This window comes from Oreochromis aureus, linkage group 7, assembly GCF_013358895.1.
Source record: "Oreochromis aureus strain Israel breed Guangdong linkage group 7, ZZ_aureus, whole genome shotgun sequence".
NCBI classification, from domain to species: Eukaryota; Metazoa; Chordata; class Actinopteri; order Cichliformes; family Cichlidae; genus Oreochromis; species Oreochromis aureus.
Window position 1 is genome coordinate 49,394,959 of NC_052948.1, and position 15,267 is coordinate 49,410,225.

A 15,267-nucleotide genomic window follows, 5' to 3' on the forward strand; every position below is an offset into this window, starting at 1 on the left:
TACATTAGTTAGATATATATCTACTCCCAGCCGGTCGCGTCAGATGGCTGCCCCTTCTGAGACTTCTCAGTTCTGCTGGAGGTTTTTTCCTGTCAAAAGGGAGATTTTCCTTCCCACACTTACCTTACAATATAAAGTGTGTGAGACAAATGCTGTGATTTGGGGCTATAGAAATCAAATTAAATAAAACGGAACGAACTGAACTACAGCCCTCTTTAAACTTAAATGGGCCAGTGAAAGTCTGCATTTCTGTAAGTGTAAAGAAGTTTAAATGTGTAAAATTACACATTGCTCATTGGTCAGAATATCCTGTAATTATAAAAAAGAAAGGTTTTGCTAATTGACAAACAAAATACAACTGTATAAGTTGTTCTATGTACTGAATACATACATTTCAAGGGGAAAATGTGTTTAAAAAGAAATTTAAAAAATGAAATTGTTCAAATCAATACTTTACGCGATTCGCCCCCCTTTTTTTTTTTACATTTACAGTAACTTTAAGGGTTTAAAAATTAAAAATAATAACAACAAAAAAAATCACACTCATCTTGACTCACCAGCAATTTCTTCTTTTGGCTCTTCCACAAATCTTTGCACTGATTGCACGGTGGAACTGTGCATACATTTTTAATAACTATCCCACATACAGCATCTAATTTCATTGATACACTTGCATATAAATTTGTGGTAGTTTCGGTAGTTCATTGCAAAAATATTAGATGAACTTGTCACATTTCTTCCATTTTTAAGCTGACTGGATTGCTTGTGTCTGTTCATCCACATCCCAGATTGATTTTGGGGCACCTCAAGTCTAAATATTATCGGAAATGTGCTCAACCTCATTCCAAGCATTATATATTCACTTCAGAACAGATGCAAAAAGCCTACAAATCAAACTTTTAGACGGAACTGTTCCCACTGAATAATACGTTTGCCTAAAGTGGGGGCTTATGAATAAGGTATGAATCTTCCCTGTAATGATCATTTGTGCAGAATATCATATAGTACAGTCCATAACATGGTAATAAACAAACAGCATTTAGGGAAAATATATTTTAAGGTGTATATACTTGCTGTGAAAAGGTATTTGCCCCCTTTCTGATTCGTTAGGTTTTTGTTGTTTTTTTTGCATATTTGTCAGGCTTACATTTCAGATCATCAAACAAATTTTAATATCAGACAAAGATAACCTGAGACAATACAAAATCCAATTTTTGAATGGCTTTGTACCCCTTTCCAGGCTGAGAATGACTTTCTCAGCTGTCCTTGAGTTTCTTTAGGTCATGACATAACGTGTTGGGTTTTGAGATTATTTAGCCTACTTCACTTTGTCAGACAATTACTATTTAAGTGATTTTTTGATTCAACAGGTCTGGCAGTAATCAGGCCTGGGCAAAGTTAGTGAAACTGAACTTAGCTTGTGACAAATGTGACAAGTATACAATAAGAAATTTTCACAGCACTAAAACCTTCTAGTTTAGAAATGTGTTTATTTAGTTCATCTGTATCACAAGTCATGCACGTGAGCCCTGTGCTTGCTCTGTCACAGTAACAAAGGAATATAATACCCAGAAACTGCACATGGACCCATCACAGAGATAGTGTGCCACAGAGTTCCACTTTTAAGACATCCATACCTTTCCCTTAACCAACACAGCTCAGTGGATTTGTCATTTGCGCTTATTGCCATTCAATTAACCTCCACAGGCCTGCAGCAGCCTTGGCCACAACCTACTGGAACAGTGTAAAAAGTTTTGTTATGCATTTATAATGTGTCCTTACCGCTTCAATTTCCGCTAAAGCCTTGGGAAACAATGAGGTGATGAAAAGTGTCTGTGAACTACTCAGTGAATGCTAATAATTTGATATATGATTCTGGATTTGTGAAACAATGGCCATCCCAGAGGTGCAAAATCTGAATCTGAGACATTCAAGACTGTATTGACCCTCAGGTGAGTGTCTCCACAGAAATGCCTGACCTCTCCAGACAATTAATAAAATTCAAACGTTATTTTTTCTTTCATAAATGAACAACAACCTTTGCTGTGGAGGGCTGTGTGGTAGGTTTTTGGCAGGTTTAGCTCCTTAGCTAGAGAAGCTGAACTTTGTGAGATTTGGCTTCAGTGTATGGGAACAGAATTTGAACCTGCTAGGTGGTCCAGCTAAGTGGTCCAGCTTGGGGTAGTTTGAATAAATATATAGACATCTTAGATGTTTATTATATAGTAATGCATCATGCTCATGAAATCAGTCAGAAACCACAATCAATATGTGGACATAGACCGTATCACAAATTTACTGTGTTTTAGAAGTGTTACCTATATTTACAGCTCATTTACAGCTGTTCAGTGTTTAATGTTTTTAATGCATATGCATCTTAATATTTTGTTATTTTAAACAAAAGTCTTGTTTACAGTAAATACTTATTTATGTCTCCTCCTTGCAGGTTGAGGTGTGGATGTCCATATGTCCCAGTCTCACAATATGACCACAATATCTGTAGGACACCGACTGCTGGATCGAGTGATTATAATTCAGTGGTCAAAGGTCAAGGTCATTGTAAGCAAAAACTGTAACATGCTACATGAGCATGGAAATGCATGTGTTTAAATGTTAAAGGTATTTGACTGGGTGTGATGCAGTTACTTAAATCCGTGCTTTCTCAGGTTATCTTGGTTAAAGGAAAGAAAAGCTATTAAAGGCATGTATCAACACATTGATATGATGAAAGAATGAAAGATAGGAAAACTAAAATGTTCAGTTTATGTTTACATACTTGTTTACTATTGGACTGTTTGTCTGTGCTACTGTATTGGATATTTAAATCTTCATTTTATCAGAGAACACAATGTTGGATAGCTGTGGAGTTATTTTTCTGTCAAAAGTTAGAAATGAAATTATTTGTTCAAATTGCTTTCTCACGGGTGACTTTTGATAGAGAAATAATTCCATAGATCACTCGTATCTTTAGTTAAACATTTTGGTTCAAACTCAATTAACTGAATTCTTGGGATGCGGTGAAGTTTTTGCTTAAAGAACTTCAAGTAAATAGTAGAGAAGATAGACTATAAAAATATGGAGTTATCCGTAATGGGGTTTATGGAAAGACAATAAAATAGACACGGAAAAATGGATAATCTACTGGCAGAAAATTGCCAGGACAATTTCCGTTTTTCTATGGAAATTTTTTGTGTCCTATGTATTTTGGCTTAAACTAAAAGCTTAGATTGTTTTTTCTTTAAAATAATGAATATGTCCTTGTTTTGCTTTGTTTCTTCTCACCCCCAACTGGCACATGGCTGCCTCTCCCTGAGCCTGGTTCTGCGTTTCTTCCTGTTAAAGAGAAGTTTTTCCTTCCCACAGTTGCCAGATGCTTGCTCACAGGAAGCTGCCTGATTATTAGGGGGTTCTCTCCAGTAATGTAGGGTCCTTGACATAAAAAGGGCCTCGTTGTTGTGATTTGTTGATATATAATAAAACTGAGTTGACCTGAACTGAATTGGCATAATAGTTACACAAAAACACCTGTATATGACCAGACTGTGAACATTGGTGTCAGCTTAGATGTTTATTGTAAATAAAAACAAAGAAACAAACTAAACAATTTCTCAAACAGAACTGAGATGTCTCAAAATGAAATTCACGTTACGGCTTTCATTTAGGAATATGTTTGCCTTTGTAGGAAAAATAAATCATTTAACGCATTTTATTTTGAAAATATAGGTGTGCGTGATGTCATCAAAATGCGACAACATCCACGTTGATGAAATCATTAGCAATTTCATCTGCGACTGAAAAGGGACTTAGCTTTTGAATACAGCCGTGAAAATGTTTTTAGAGAAGTGTCTGACACTCAGTTATTCTTCGAGCACTGCGCGAGCGGTCAGCCGCTCTCTTTGGTCTCACTGTAACCGTGCAGCTTTGCGCAGACTCTGTGCTGTGGCTCACTGTCCGACCACAGCCGGGACAGGGCTGCGCTCCTCAGAGGACCACAGAGGCTTTTCTCTTCTGTCACCCGCTTACAGGTGCACACCTCGTCTTGGTAGTTACCGAAGACTCTCAATTTCACGGAGTGTCAGCAGTGAGGCATTGGGGCAGATTCAGTCAACACATTATCACCTCGTTTACACGTGCAAGGTAGCACACACACACACACACACACACAGTGTTGAGTTAGCTTTTATATTTTCTTTTAAAGTCGTGTATATGACACGCAGACTGTGTACTGTTCGCAGGTTTGCTCCACCAGATCCATGCAGAAGATCTCTAAGCTGGCTTACCACAAAGGTGTCGTCATAGTCACGTGTCCAGGATGCAAGAATCACCACATCATAGCCGATAACCTCAAATGGTTCTCCGACTTGGAAGGGAAAAGGTTGGTAGTGCTGTGGACTCCTCACTGATTCATAACAACATCCCGAGAGTGTATTGGGTCCTTTAATCTGGCAGTGTTTGCGGGTCATGTGATTAGAGCGTCTGATCTAATAATAAAACAATGATAAGCATCCCAGAATAATTGAAAAGCAGTCTTCTCTGCTGCAAGAAGGGAGGAATGATTTAACTTTGCCTTAATATATTCTTGATGTTTTTTGGCCAACAGTGTACAGTACAAAGTCTCTGTAGGGTAATTTTAACGTTTTTAATATTAAGTTATTTTCTTGTGTGCAGTAAAGATTTTTTTGGGTACAGACAAATATGTATAAGATTCCATACAAAGTGACTGTAAAATAATAATTAAAAACAAATCAGTTGAAAAGAATTAGTTTTCTACCAGGAGTGGCTCTGTTGTGTAGTGGTTAACTAATTTGCCTTACATGTATAAGATGCTGGAGGACAGACAAACAGAAACTCAGAGTGGCTCTGTTGGTGGAGGGAAGGGCATCCAGCACAGAATCTGTGCCAAATCAAACATGTCCGCTGTAGGAACCACTTGAAAAGCATCCATCTACTAGTATCTACTATTCCTTGGAGTGACTGTATATAGAGCCAGTACCTGACAGTCATTTGTCTGCATGCAAAAGCACCATGAATCAGCATTAAGTGCATGACTGTATCACCTTATATTACTTTAGTGGTATGTATAAACACCAATATAATTGTAAAACTGTTAGATTAACCTGGCGAGTTTATCAGTCAGTAATTAGTAATGTCTGATTTTTTTTTTTTTTTTTTTTACTTTTAATACCGACTCTTACGTGTTGTTTAACATAGCAGGAACATCATAAAATAATATCTGACATGCATCTGAATCGCAGCAGGTAATTGATATCTCTGTTTCAGCCATCGACTGCTGCTGCAGTATATTTCAGGATAATTTTCAGTGTTGGTCTTTTGCTTCAGAAACATTGAGGAAATCCTCGCTGCCAAAGGAGAGACAGTGAAGAGGGTTGAAGGAAGTGCTGCTCTGGAGATAGTGATGGATCAGTCCAGAGAAGACAAGCCACAGTGTGCTGAAGACACAGAGGAGTCTAGCAGTGACCCAGAAAAACGATAACGCTCTGCTTTTACTGCAATGTTTATACTGTAAAATTGCTATATTTAATTTATTAATAAAATCAAAATTTTAAATTGTTTTTTTTCATCGTGATGCATTTTGAAAATTTTTGTGTACATGATAAGCTTTCAAAAGAAGGGGCTGGAAGTATAAACCCAACAACTAACTCTAGTTAAAGCAAGAATAGTTTTTATTTATTCATAGAAACATTTTTTTTTATTAAATAAAATAAAATTAACTATCCCGACCTGTGATGTGTGTATAGGAAAACAGCGGAATTATTATTATTATTTTTTTTTAAACATGCTGTTTCTATCTACCTGCACTCATTGTTTTCCTGCTTTAAGTGTTGTAATTCCGCTCCAAATGACCCTGTGTGCGTTCCGTTGCGAACGACAAATCTCGCGACATCTCGCATTACATGTTTCGTACCGTAAACGTGTAAACATATATGACAGGTAGTTCTCAGCTAAGCTAGCTATATTTTGCAGTCTCTAGAATTGACTGCAATGGACACTGCAGGAGCCCAGGACGAGGCGGACAGGCCCCGTCATCGGCCTTTCCTGATCGGGGTCAGCGGAGGAACGGCCAGCGGCAAGGTCCGTCATGTTTAGGGCTTGTATGTGATTTAGCATCCCGGCTAGCTTTGTGTACTCTGCCATTGGCGCCAATATTAGCATTTGTCAACTTGACAAAACCAAATGTCGCACCCACTTCCCCGAAAAATACGTATATTGGTCATGATTACATGTCTGCTATGTTAATTTTATACTATATTTGTTACCTGGTGGCGCCCGAGACTTGTCCAGCTAACTAGCCGCTGTAATGAAACTGTCAGTTCTTTCCAGACCTGGAGTCAGCTCATAAACACCGAGGTCACTGATACAACGTTTCACTTCAAACTGTTTCTCGGGACATCACCTATAACCAGTGTTGGGACTAACGCATTATTAAGTAACGCGTTACAGTAACTACGTTATTATTGTGGTAACGAGCACGGTAACTAGTTATTATGCCAAAACCAGGAACGCGTTACTCGTTACTGGGATTTAGATAGGCTCGCTACTCGTTACTTCGTGTGGTGGATATCGCGGAGCTTCCACAGATTCAATAACATTAGCAAGTGGTGGAGGCCAGCAGGTGGATGAAGGAAAAGGAGGCAAGAGGAGAGACCCGAAGCGCCGCCGGTCCGAGTGTCAGGTGAACTGAACTTCAGGTAAGAAGTTATGACCTGCAGTCTATCTGGGTCAGATATAAACCAAGTTTAGGTGGAGTTTATTTTCGGTATGCTGACATTTTCGTACTGCGTGCTAGCTAGCTATGACGGAGTTTCTATACAGCTGTGTGGGTGCTATGTTACTGATGTTGAACTTTATTTTGTTCATACAGTTAATTATTAGAGTTGCCAACCGTCCCGTAAAAAACAGAATCGTCTGGTATTCAGAGAAAATATTACGCGTTTCGTACTGAGGTGAAAAGGAACACAGTTTGTCCCGGACTTCAGCTACAATGAAAAAGACACAAAGCTGAAGCTGCACAGCTGCCTCTTCTTCTCTCATTCTCTCCTCTCCTGTTTCTACTTCAATCACGAAACTGATCAATGATCAGCTGATCGGCTTTTTCTCTCTTGTTTATTTATCGCCCACTTTGCGCCAGAAAGAGGAAACCAGCGGATGTCGCGTTAAACAACAGCAGCACGTTTAAGCTTGATCAGCTGTTGTTAGAATTTATTTAATATTAATTTCTAGTATCAGCTGATGTTTGCTGGAGCCACAGCTGTAAAGCTGCTGGTCATGATATCGGTTGGGATATCTGGTGAGAGGAAACATGAAGATGAAACCAGGAGATGTCCTTACTGAATCATCAGAGCTGAACAGGTGATGGAGAAACAGGTTTACCTTTTAGGTGACATGAATTAGTTGAAGGAAGTTATGAACTGTTTCTGAGAGACAAATAACACCAGCATCCTTTTCACGTAGCTGACAGCTGGTAACTGTGCAGGGGCGGATCTAGCAAAAGTTTTGCCAGGGGGCAGGTAGGGCATTAACAGGGAAAGGGGGCACAAGGAAATACTTTTCATTCTTATTCTCATTTAAAATGTCTCGCTTTAAAAAAAAAAAAATTATCTGAGTCTTACAACAAACAATTGATAGATTGATACATATATACCATCAGAACAGTGTACATCACTGTGTCACAACAGTGTTTATTTTCATTCAAAGGCTTTATGATTTTTCCTATAATGGTGGGCCGGTCTCTAGTCAAAATGCCTGGGACGATTTTTTTGTCCCAGTCCAGCTCTGTATGCAGCTCATCTGCAGTCTGGTGTTACCTACATCTTCCTATTCAGAAGGCAGAATTTCCAAGTTCTGAGTACAATCAAAAGCACCATGACTGCAGTTTTGTGTTGGATGTAAAAAGCAGGCTAGAATCATGGCGGCGGTCAACACGGTCCAGGCGTGGGATTTTCTCGTGGAAATGTGCACATTATTTTTTCCTTTCTGTTGGTAGGTGGCACAGTGCACTTGTGGCAAGTAAGCAAGCTAGAAGACTGGCAATCTTGCTGGACATCCAGTTACGGAAGCAACACATTAACAAGAGAATTCTGAGTAAAACCAAAGTTACTTTCCCTAGTAACTAGTTACTTTGAAAGTAACGAGTAACTTGAAGTAACTGAGTTACTTTTTTAGAGAAGTAACTAGTAATGTAACTAAGTTACTAATTTAAAGTAACTTACCCAACACTGCCTATAACAGAATTTAATATTGTGCTTTAATCCAGTCAAAGGCATTACCGATAGCAATAGTCGATTTGTATTTATTTATGTATTTACAGTCGACCGTCTGTGCAAAGATCATGGAGCTCCTGGGTCAGAACAAGGTGGACCATCGCCAGAGGAAGGTGGCAATTATAAGCCAGGACTGCTTCTACAGGGTCCTGACTCCAGATCAAAAAGCCAAAGCGCTCAAAGGCCAGTACAACTTTGATCACCCAGGTAGGCTCATGCTACAAGTAGGACTTTTCCTCCTCTGCCAAAAACGATCGCGACAGACCCAGTCAGTGTATTTGTGAGATCAGTCTAGTAGAGGTATGTATAGGAGAATTAAAGACCTACCTGTATTGTAAAATGACATTCATATGTATTTTGCTAAGCTGTTTTAAGGGTGTTGTTAATTATAAAAGACATCCAGATATTGTTGCTGGATGATCTAACATCTGTAGTAAATATAAAAGTTCTGTGGAGAAAAAAAAAGAAAAACAAAATCAGGAGTGAAAAACCACAGAAACAGAAAATTCAAAGTCTGACACAATGAATTGTGATGCTTAGATTTTATTTAGAGTTTGGGGTTGCTATTTCTGAGCAGGTGAGAATATACGGGCTGGAAGCAGTGCTTTAGTTAAGTACACTTGTGTTAACACGTGTGGGTTTAGTGGGTAATGCTGCAGATGGGCTTTGTGAAATTATGCTCCTTACATGCCTCGTGTTATGTACTTCACATATTTATTTATTTAATCATGTTTTTGCTGTTTTAAACAGTGAATTAGATACATAATGCTTGTCCTTCAGTATTTCGGTTTAATGTCTTGCAGAGGCATTTGACAATGAGTTAATGTACCAAACGTTGAAGGACATCGTGGAGGGGAGGGTAGTAGAAGTGCCGACGTATGACTTTGTCACCCATTCCAGGTAGGAAGGAAGCTCTTCGTGGTTTTAAGCCCTGATATTTTTTTTAAGAAAAAGAAAGTCCTCTGTCCTCACCTCATTTATTGTGTTTATAGGCAGGAAGAGAGGATCACAGTTTACCCGGCGGACGTGGTCCTCTTTGAGGGGATCCTCGTTTTCTACCCACAGAAAGTGCGCGACATGTTTCACATGAAGCTGTTTGTGGACACCGATTCAGATGTCAGACTGTCTCGCAGAGGTATCAGTGACTCCCTTACACGTGTGAAAACCAGTCCAAAATTTTATGTTATTTAAAAAAAAAAAAACTTTTTCATGTTTCCTAAAATTTAAAAACTTTCAAAATAACTTTCATTTACCTTTAAGATGTCAAACTGTGCTGTTTGTTGGAATTATTGTGGTTTGTTAACAATATGATGATCTAATCCATAAAAAGCTTTATTATCAGAGGCCGAAAATGGAAAACTTGCCAGCAGAACTAAGGGGACTCATTTTGTTTGCTGACTGGCCATGTCATGCCCAAAGGTGTATTTGGCTGAGCATTCAACCCTTACATCGGAATCAATTAGCTGAAAAGCTTGCTGTGGTGCAGTGAACAGTGTTTGAAAGTCATGTCCTAAAGAAATGGGGCGAAAAGATCCAACAAAAGCCTGACATTGGATCTGGCCCTTCAATAGATCTGTCACTGAAGCTTCATCAGAAATGGTCTCAGTGGAAGGGTGGCTGTCAAGAAGCCTTTGTTAAGGAAGGGAAACGGGAAGAAAAGGCTGAGGTATACCAAGAAAAACTACACTGTAAATCAGTGTCAACAGGTCTTAAGGCATGATGAATCCGAATTTGAAATTTTAGGTTTAGATGGCTGTCTATATACAGAGGTCAGGAGAGCGTTTAGTCATCTGCAAATCACAGTGGAGGCTCTGTCATGGTTTAAGGCTGCATTTTGACCAGTGGCTTTGGGGATCTTGTCAAAATTGAAGGAATTATGAACACAGAAAGTTGCGGTGAGAAGTTGATCGAACATACAGAACCATCTGGTAAATGTCTGAATTAAAGCAGCTTGAGTTTTTATCATGACGATGATCTCAAACACTATTAATGCAACAAAAACACAGATGGATTAAAAAACAATCATACAATGGAACATTATAGGTCATGGATTGGCCTCCCCAGTGTCTTGATCTGGACGTTACTGAAGCATTGTGGGATCCTCTTGACAGAGAGCAGAACAAAAGGCAGCCAACATCCAAAGAAGAGCTTTGAGTGTTCTTCAAGAAACCTTCAAGAACTATTGCTGAACTATACTTAAAGAAATTACAAGAGAACTGCCTAACAGTCAGGCTGTGTTATTGTCTGTGTTCATCATAACTAATATTCCAAATCATTAAACTCTATTTTTCCTTATATATGGGTATTTCAATGTAATTTCAATGTTTGCAAGTTTGACAAAATTACTGTACCGATTTCCTATTTTTCTAGCAAAATATAAAGAAACAGAGGATGACTCACAGATTTTGCACCATAGTAATATTAATAGATACTACAGACAGTAACATCATATCCTTTTTCCTTCTTTTTTTCCCCTCCTCCTGTAGTTCTGCGAGACATGAGCAGAGGGAGAGATCTGGAGCAGATTCTCAGTCAGTATACAACATTTGTGAAGCCAGCCTTTGAAGAGTTTTGTTTGCCTGTAAGTGTGGTGGTCAGCCCCAATTACGTGCTTATTTGTTCAGCATCCTATTCTGTTAAGCAGACACACGTTACATTTGTTTCTAAAGACATTTTGTTCTTCCCAGACTAAGAAGTATGCAGATGTCATCATTCCAAGAGGAGTCGACAATATGGGTGAGTGCTTTTTCTTTAAGAAAATAAATACATTTCAGCATTTTCCTGCTCTCTGTAGAGTCAGAAAAACCCAACTCGTTTTTTTCTGATTTCCACCAGTGGCCATTAACCTCATTGTGCAGCACATCCAAGATATTTTAAACGGTGAAATCTGCAAATGGCAGCGTGGATCTGTGAACGGCCAAGCACGTGCTCTTAAACGGGTCCTGTCTGAGCAAGGTGACCTGCAGAACGGATCTGCCAACGTCCCAGGAAAGAGGGTCCTCATGGAGCCCAGCAGTCGGCCTCACTGAAACCGTGTAGATTTGAATCGATAGGCTTTGAGCTTGAATCGCTGCTACAGATTTTATTAAATTTTTTTTTTAAATGTGGAGGGTGTCGGACACGCTCTGCATTATTTTAAAATATTACCCATAATCACATGTTGCAGGGATTTATAGTGCTGCAACGTTTTTCCCATTTAACTGCAGTTATTGGTGCATTACTGGAATCTTGAATATGTTTTTTGTTGTTTTTGAACAAGCAGTCTTCCATGATGCTTTTTTTTTTCAGTGTTAAGTCCAGTCATGTGACCTGTGTCTGAGACTGGAGATCTTATAATTGAGGGTAGGAAGTGTTTCTGTACAGTAAATGCTGACCTATAGTCATGCTTTTGCACTTGGAGTGACCCTACTGTTAAACTGAGTCATGCTTCTTTATTGCTTTCAAATTAATATATTGAAATGATAATGCAGATGTCTTGTACATTTCTCTTTTAAATCAAGTCAGAGCCAGATGTGTTGCACCTAGTTTCATATCGAGCACATCCTTAGTTATTTAATAATGGATCTATGCCTTAATTTGTTTACTTCCACTCGTTATTTGTGTACGACAATAAACGGAAACTGTTAAACTTTATTTAAGTGTCAGTCGATTTGAGAAAAGGAGGGGGTGGTGGATCTTGTGACCAACACAGTGTGTATAGAAAGAGCCGTTTGCTTTATTGGAGTTTGAGAGCACAGTGTGATGTGTTGGTTTTATCCCCAAAAAGGAATAAAAAATGATTTTACTACAGCACATTTTTGGAATGACACACACACACACAAGTCACAGAGGACTTCAGTCACACACAGGCGCCTCTTTCACACACTAACATGACCGGGACGTGACTGTGATTGCCTGATGGTTTCTCTACACTTGAACACGGCACTCGATGATTCAGAATGACGTACATAGATCACAGCATCTTTAGTTGTTTCTCTTTTTGTGTTTTTGCTTTGCTTATCTTTTTTTTTTTTTTCAAGTGCACGTGTATGGCACTTGGGAGAAGCGGAGCTCTTCTCATAAGCATAAACATCCTTTTTAAGAACAAAAGGAGCACTGTATATAATACATTTCATAACCATACATGATTCTTACACAAAAATGTTGCAAAACATAGGATTCCAGTCTATCATGGCCATCCTCTCCTCCAAGTCCAAATCTCCCACCTCCCAGCTTTGTGCCCACAGCGGGCCCTCGGGGGTCCACAGCCCGCCTGTAGACGTCACAGTTTGTGTCAGGCTGCTGTTTGAGGGGAACTCGAGTAGGGAGAGGGCTGAAGAAAACCAATACATGGCACATAGATGAGGAAGAGGAAGGAGCGGCTTGAGAGTAATGGACCATTCAGCTCACACACTCACGCACACACACACACACACACACTCGCGCAGCAGCTCCACTCTAAAACAGAAAGCCCAGGGAGCAGACTTTGGTCATTTCCGTAGTGTCTCCCTGTGATTCTTCACCTCCTTGGCACTGGTCTACCTGTTGTCTCGCCGCAGCCACAAAATGTCTCCAATAATCCCAATTATAATCTCCCCGAGCTGTAGAGCTCTTTGTAAACCTCGACGACGCTTCAGTTGTCTGTAGTTTGTTCTCAACCCCCTCCCCCCACCCACAATGAGTCTCCCATCAGCCTCGGCGGGTAGCTTCCGTTCGTCTCTCTTTCAGTCTGTAGTAAAGTGGAGTTAGTGTCATGAAGCACAGTTGGAGGTCAGTGTTGGAGGCCCTCCTCCCCTCTGCGGGCCCTAGGTCTTCTCCTCGCGGTCCGTCTTGCGTCTCGAGATATTTCTGGGCTTTATCTTCAGCGACAGCTCCCAGAGGGCCTCCTCGGCCAGGTGATCGCTGAAGTCGTTGAAGAACGAGACGATGTCTTCGTTGCGCTTCAGCTCATAATGCCTGAGATGAGGAGAGGTAATTCATTACTGAGAAAACAAAGCAGTCTGTGTGAAGATGACAGCCATGTTTTATGAGATTAAAATTTAATGGAGAACAAAGCAGGAACGCATTAGCGTTCCTTCCAGTGGCAAACGATGATGACATTTATTGCTGCGATTGATGTGTTCAGTGGCTTCTTATTAAATCCTACTTATTCCGATGGACTTACACTTGTTGGAAGCGCCGCATACTGTCCAGAATGTTGAACTGCTGCCAGCGTTTGGAGAAATTGACCTTCCCGTCGATCAGGTCAGGGTTCCCCAGGTGGACGAAGGTCAGGTCCTGGAGGATGAGACCCCTGTGGAGAAGAGTGGAAGGAATAAATGAACCAGTCGTCGCTAGACGCCCATCTCGATGAGTCATGCACATTTACTCACAAGTACGGGATGCACGGGGGCTCCACTTCAGCCAGCGCAGCTCTGTATGCCCTGAAGGAGGAGGAGCTGTCGATCAGCGTGCAATACTCCTCCAATCCCTGAGGGAGAAGATTTGGGGATGTTTATTAAATTAAATAACAGTCGTGATACCCGAGGAGATTTTTAATTATCTTCCTAAATTCGCAATCGTCTCACCTCTGAGGTCTGCTTCTGCCACTCCAACCTCCTGATGGGGGCCGAGTCCAAAGCAGACAGTATTGCCAAGTAGGAGTTGAAGTTATTCAACTTTCTTAAGTGCTGTAATAAAAATAAATATGACTGTTAAATGCTGTTAAACAGGGAAACTCCAGATGATTTGTAAGGTTTGTAAGACTTAAACCAACCTTCATTATCTTAATGAACTTGAGAAGCAGCTTCTCTCTGTCTTGAGCTTTCTCTTGCTGAATTATCAAAGAGCGAACCCTGCAAGGAGAAAGAGAGAGACACGGTGGGGTGTCGGCGTTTATTGAGGCGAGATGGTATGAGAGGAAAGCCACAGAATTTAATTATAGGGGAGGAGATGTTGAGTTAAGCGTTACAGTGTCTGATGAGGTTTGTGTTTAGTTTTTTTTGTCTTACCAATAGCTCATGTTGTTAAAGTGCTCTGTGAACTGAGTCAGGTTCGGACTCTTCTCCTCATTCTGCTCCTTGGCCCAAAGTAGAACTTCGGGAATCTGAAGGAAAACACAGAGGAGAGCAGAGCACAAGGTTGGGATTGATTATGTGTCAAACCACAAATAAACAGCAGATCGGTGAAAGATTTAACGCAGCAATGAAGGCACCGTACCTCAATTTTGTAAAAAAGTTCAGCATCGAGAAGTGTGAGCTGATCGGCAATCTCGTGACTGCGAAAATCGTGAAGAGTTCCAGGCCTGATGAAAAACACACAAATCATTAGATGGAGTCTAACACTGAAGCTACACAACCTCCTACTTTCCCATCTGTCCCGAAGAGCAAATAAGCCTTACAAACACAACAACAGTCATTTCGAGGTGCTTTATGTTGTAAGGTAAAGACCCAACAATCAGAATACCACTGGTTGACAGGTGACAGGGTGGCAAATATACAACACACACAAAGCAGAACCGCCAAAACTGTAGTTCTAGTATAAAAGATGGATGTAGTGGGTGCTGCTATACGTCATGTGGATGAGTGGTAGACCATCCACATAATGGCAGCCTTCCCTGAACCTGAGCGTGGTTCTGCTGGAGGTTTCTTCCTGTTTAAAGGGAGGTTTTCCTTCCTACTGTCACCAAGTACTAGAGACGGACCGATCCGATATTACGTATCGGTATCGGTCCGATACTGGCCTAAATTACTGGATCGGATATCGGAGAGAAATAAAAAATGTAATCCGATCCATTAAATATCAAAAAAGCACCTCACAAAACTTGCGACACGGCGTAACTCGGCTCATAACCGTAGCACGTCGGAGCAGTATGCTCACGTGATAGAGCGGCTGTGTGTATTTGTAGCCTGCTACCAAACCAGCATTTCATCTCCAACAAAGTTATCCCAGAGAGAAGTAAAGCAAGTGTGTAAGTTCATCTCTGAATGTTTGTAAAGCGTTCCCACGTTAAGCTTAACAACCGATA

At 40.3% G+C, this 15,267-nt stretch overlaps 3 protein-coding genes across 5 annotated transcripts in view; 2 read left to right on the plus strand and 1 right to left on the minus strand.

Moving 5' to 3' along the window:
- The first annotated feature begins 3,749 nt into the window (after positions 1 to 3,749).
- On the plus strand, positions 3,750 to 5,568 carry dnlz (DNL-type zinc finger). Its single transcript, XM_031754580.2, has 3 exons — positions 3,750 to 4,137; positions 4,236 to 4,375; positions 5,341 to 5,568. Exons 1-3 carry the CDS (start codon positions 3,829 to 3,831, stop codon positions 5,492 to 5,494), a joined length of 603 nt encoding a protein of 200 aa, XP_031610440.1. The 5' UTR covers positions 3,750 to 3,828; the 3' UTR covers positions 5,495 to 5,568.
- Positions 5,569 to 5,890: 322 nt separating this feature from the next.
- Positions 5,891 to 11,915, plus strand: uck1 (uridine-cytidine kinase 1). The gene is made up of 7 exons (XM_031754716.2): positions 5,891 to 6,093; positions 8,330 to 8,489; positions 9,086 to 9,182; positions 9,275 to 9,417; positions 10,769 to 10,863; positions 10,970 to 11,018; positions 11,118 to 11,915. Exons 1-7 carry the CDS (start codon positions 6,004 to 6,006, stop codon positions 11,309 to 11,311), a joined length of 828 nt encoding a protein of 275 aa, XP_031610576.1. The 5' UTR covers positions 5,891 to 6,003; the 3' UTR covers positions 11,312 to 11,915.
- Positions 11,916 to 11,977: 62 nt separating this feature from the next.
- rapgef1b (Rap guanine nucleotide exchange factor (GEF) 1b) overlaps positions 11,978 to 15,267 on the minus strand; it is a 50,064-nt gene continuing 46,774 nt past the window's right edge. For all 3 annotated transcript variants that reach the window (XM_039614544.1, XM_039614542.1, XM_039614543.1), the window contains 7 exons: positions 14,460 to 14,544; positions 14,252 to 14,346; positions 14,017 to 14,095; positions 13,829 to 13,930; positions 13,634 to 13,731; positions 13,426 to 13,554; positions 11,978 to 13,217 (listed from right to left, as the gene is read on the minus strand). In XM_039614544.1, coding sequence (XP_039470478.1) covers positions 13,067 to 13,217; positions 13,426 to 13,554; positions 13,634 to 13,731; positions 13,829 to 13,930; positions 14,017 to 14,095; positions 14,252 to 14,346; positions 14,460 to 14,544 — 739 coding nt within the window. In that variant the 3' untranslated portion in view covers positions 11,978 to 13,066. The remainder of the gene's footprint in view (positions 13,218 to 13,425; positions 13,555 to 13,633; positions 13,732 to 13,828; positions 13,931 to 14,016; positions 14,096 to 14,251; positions 14,347 to 14,459; positions 14,545 to 15,267) is intronic.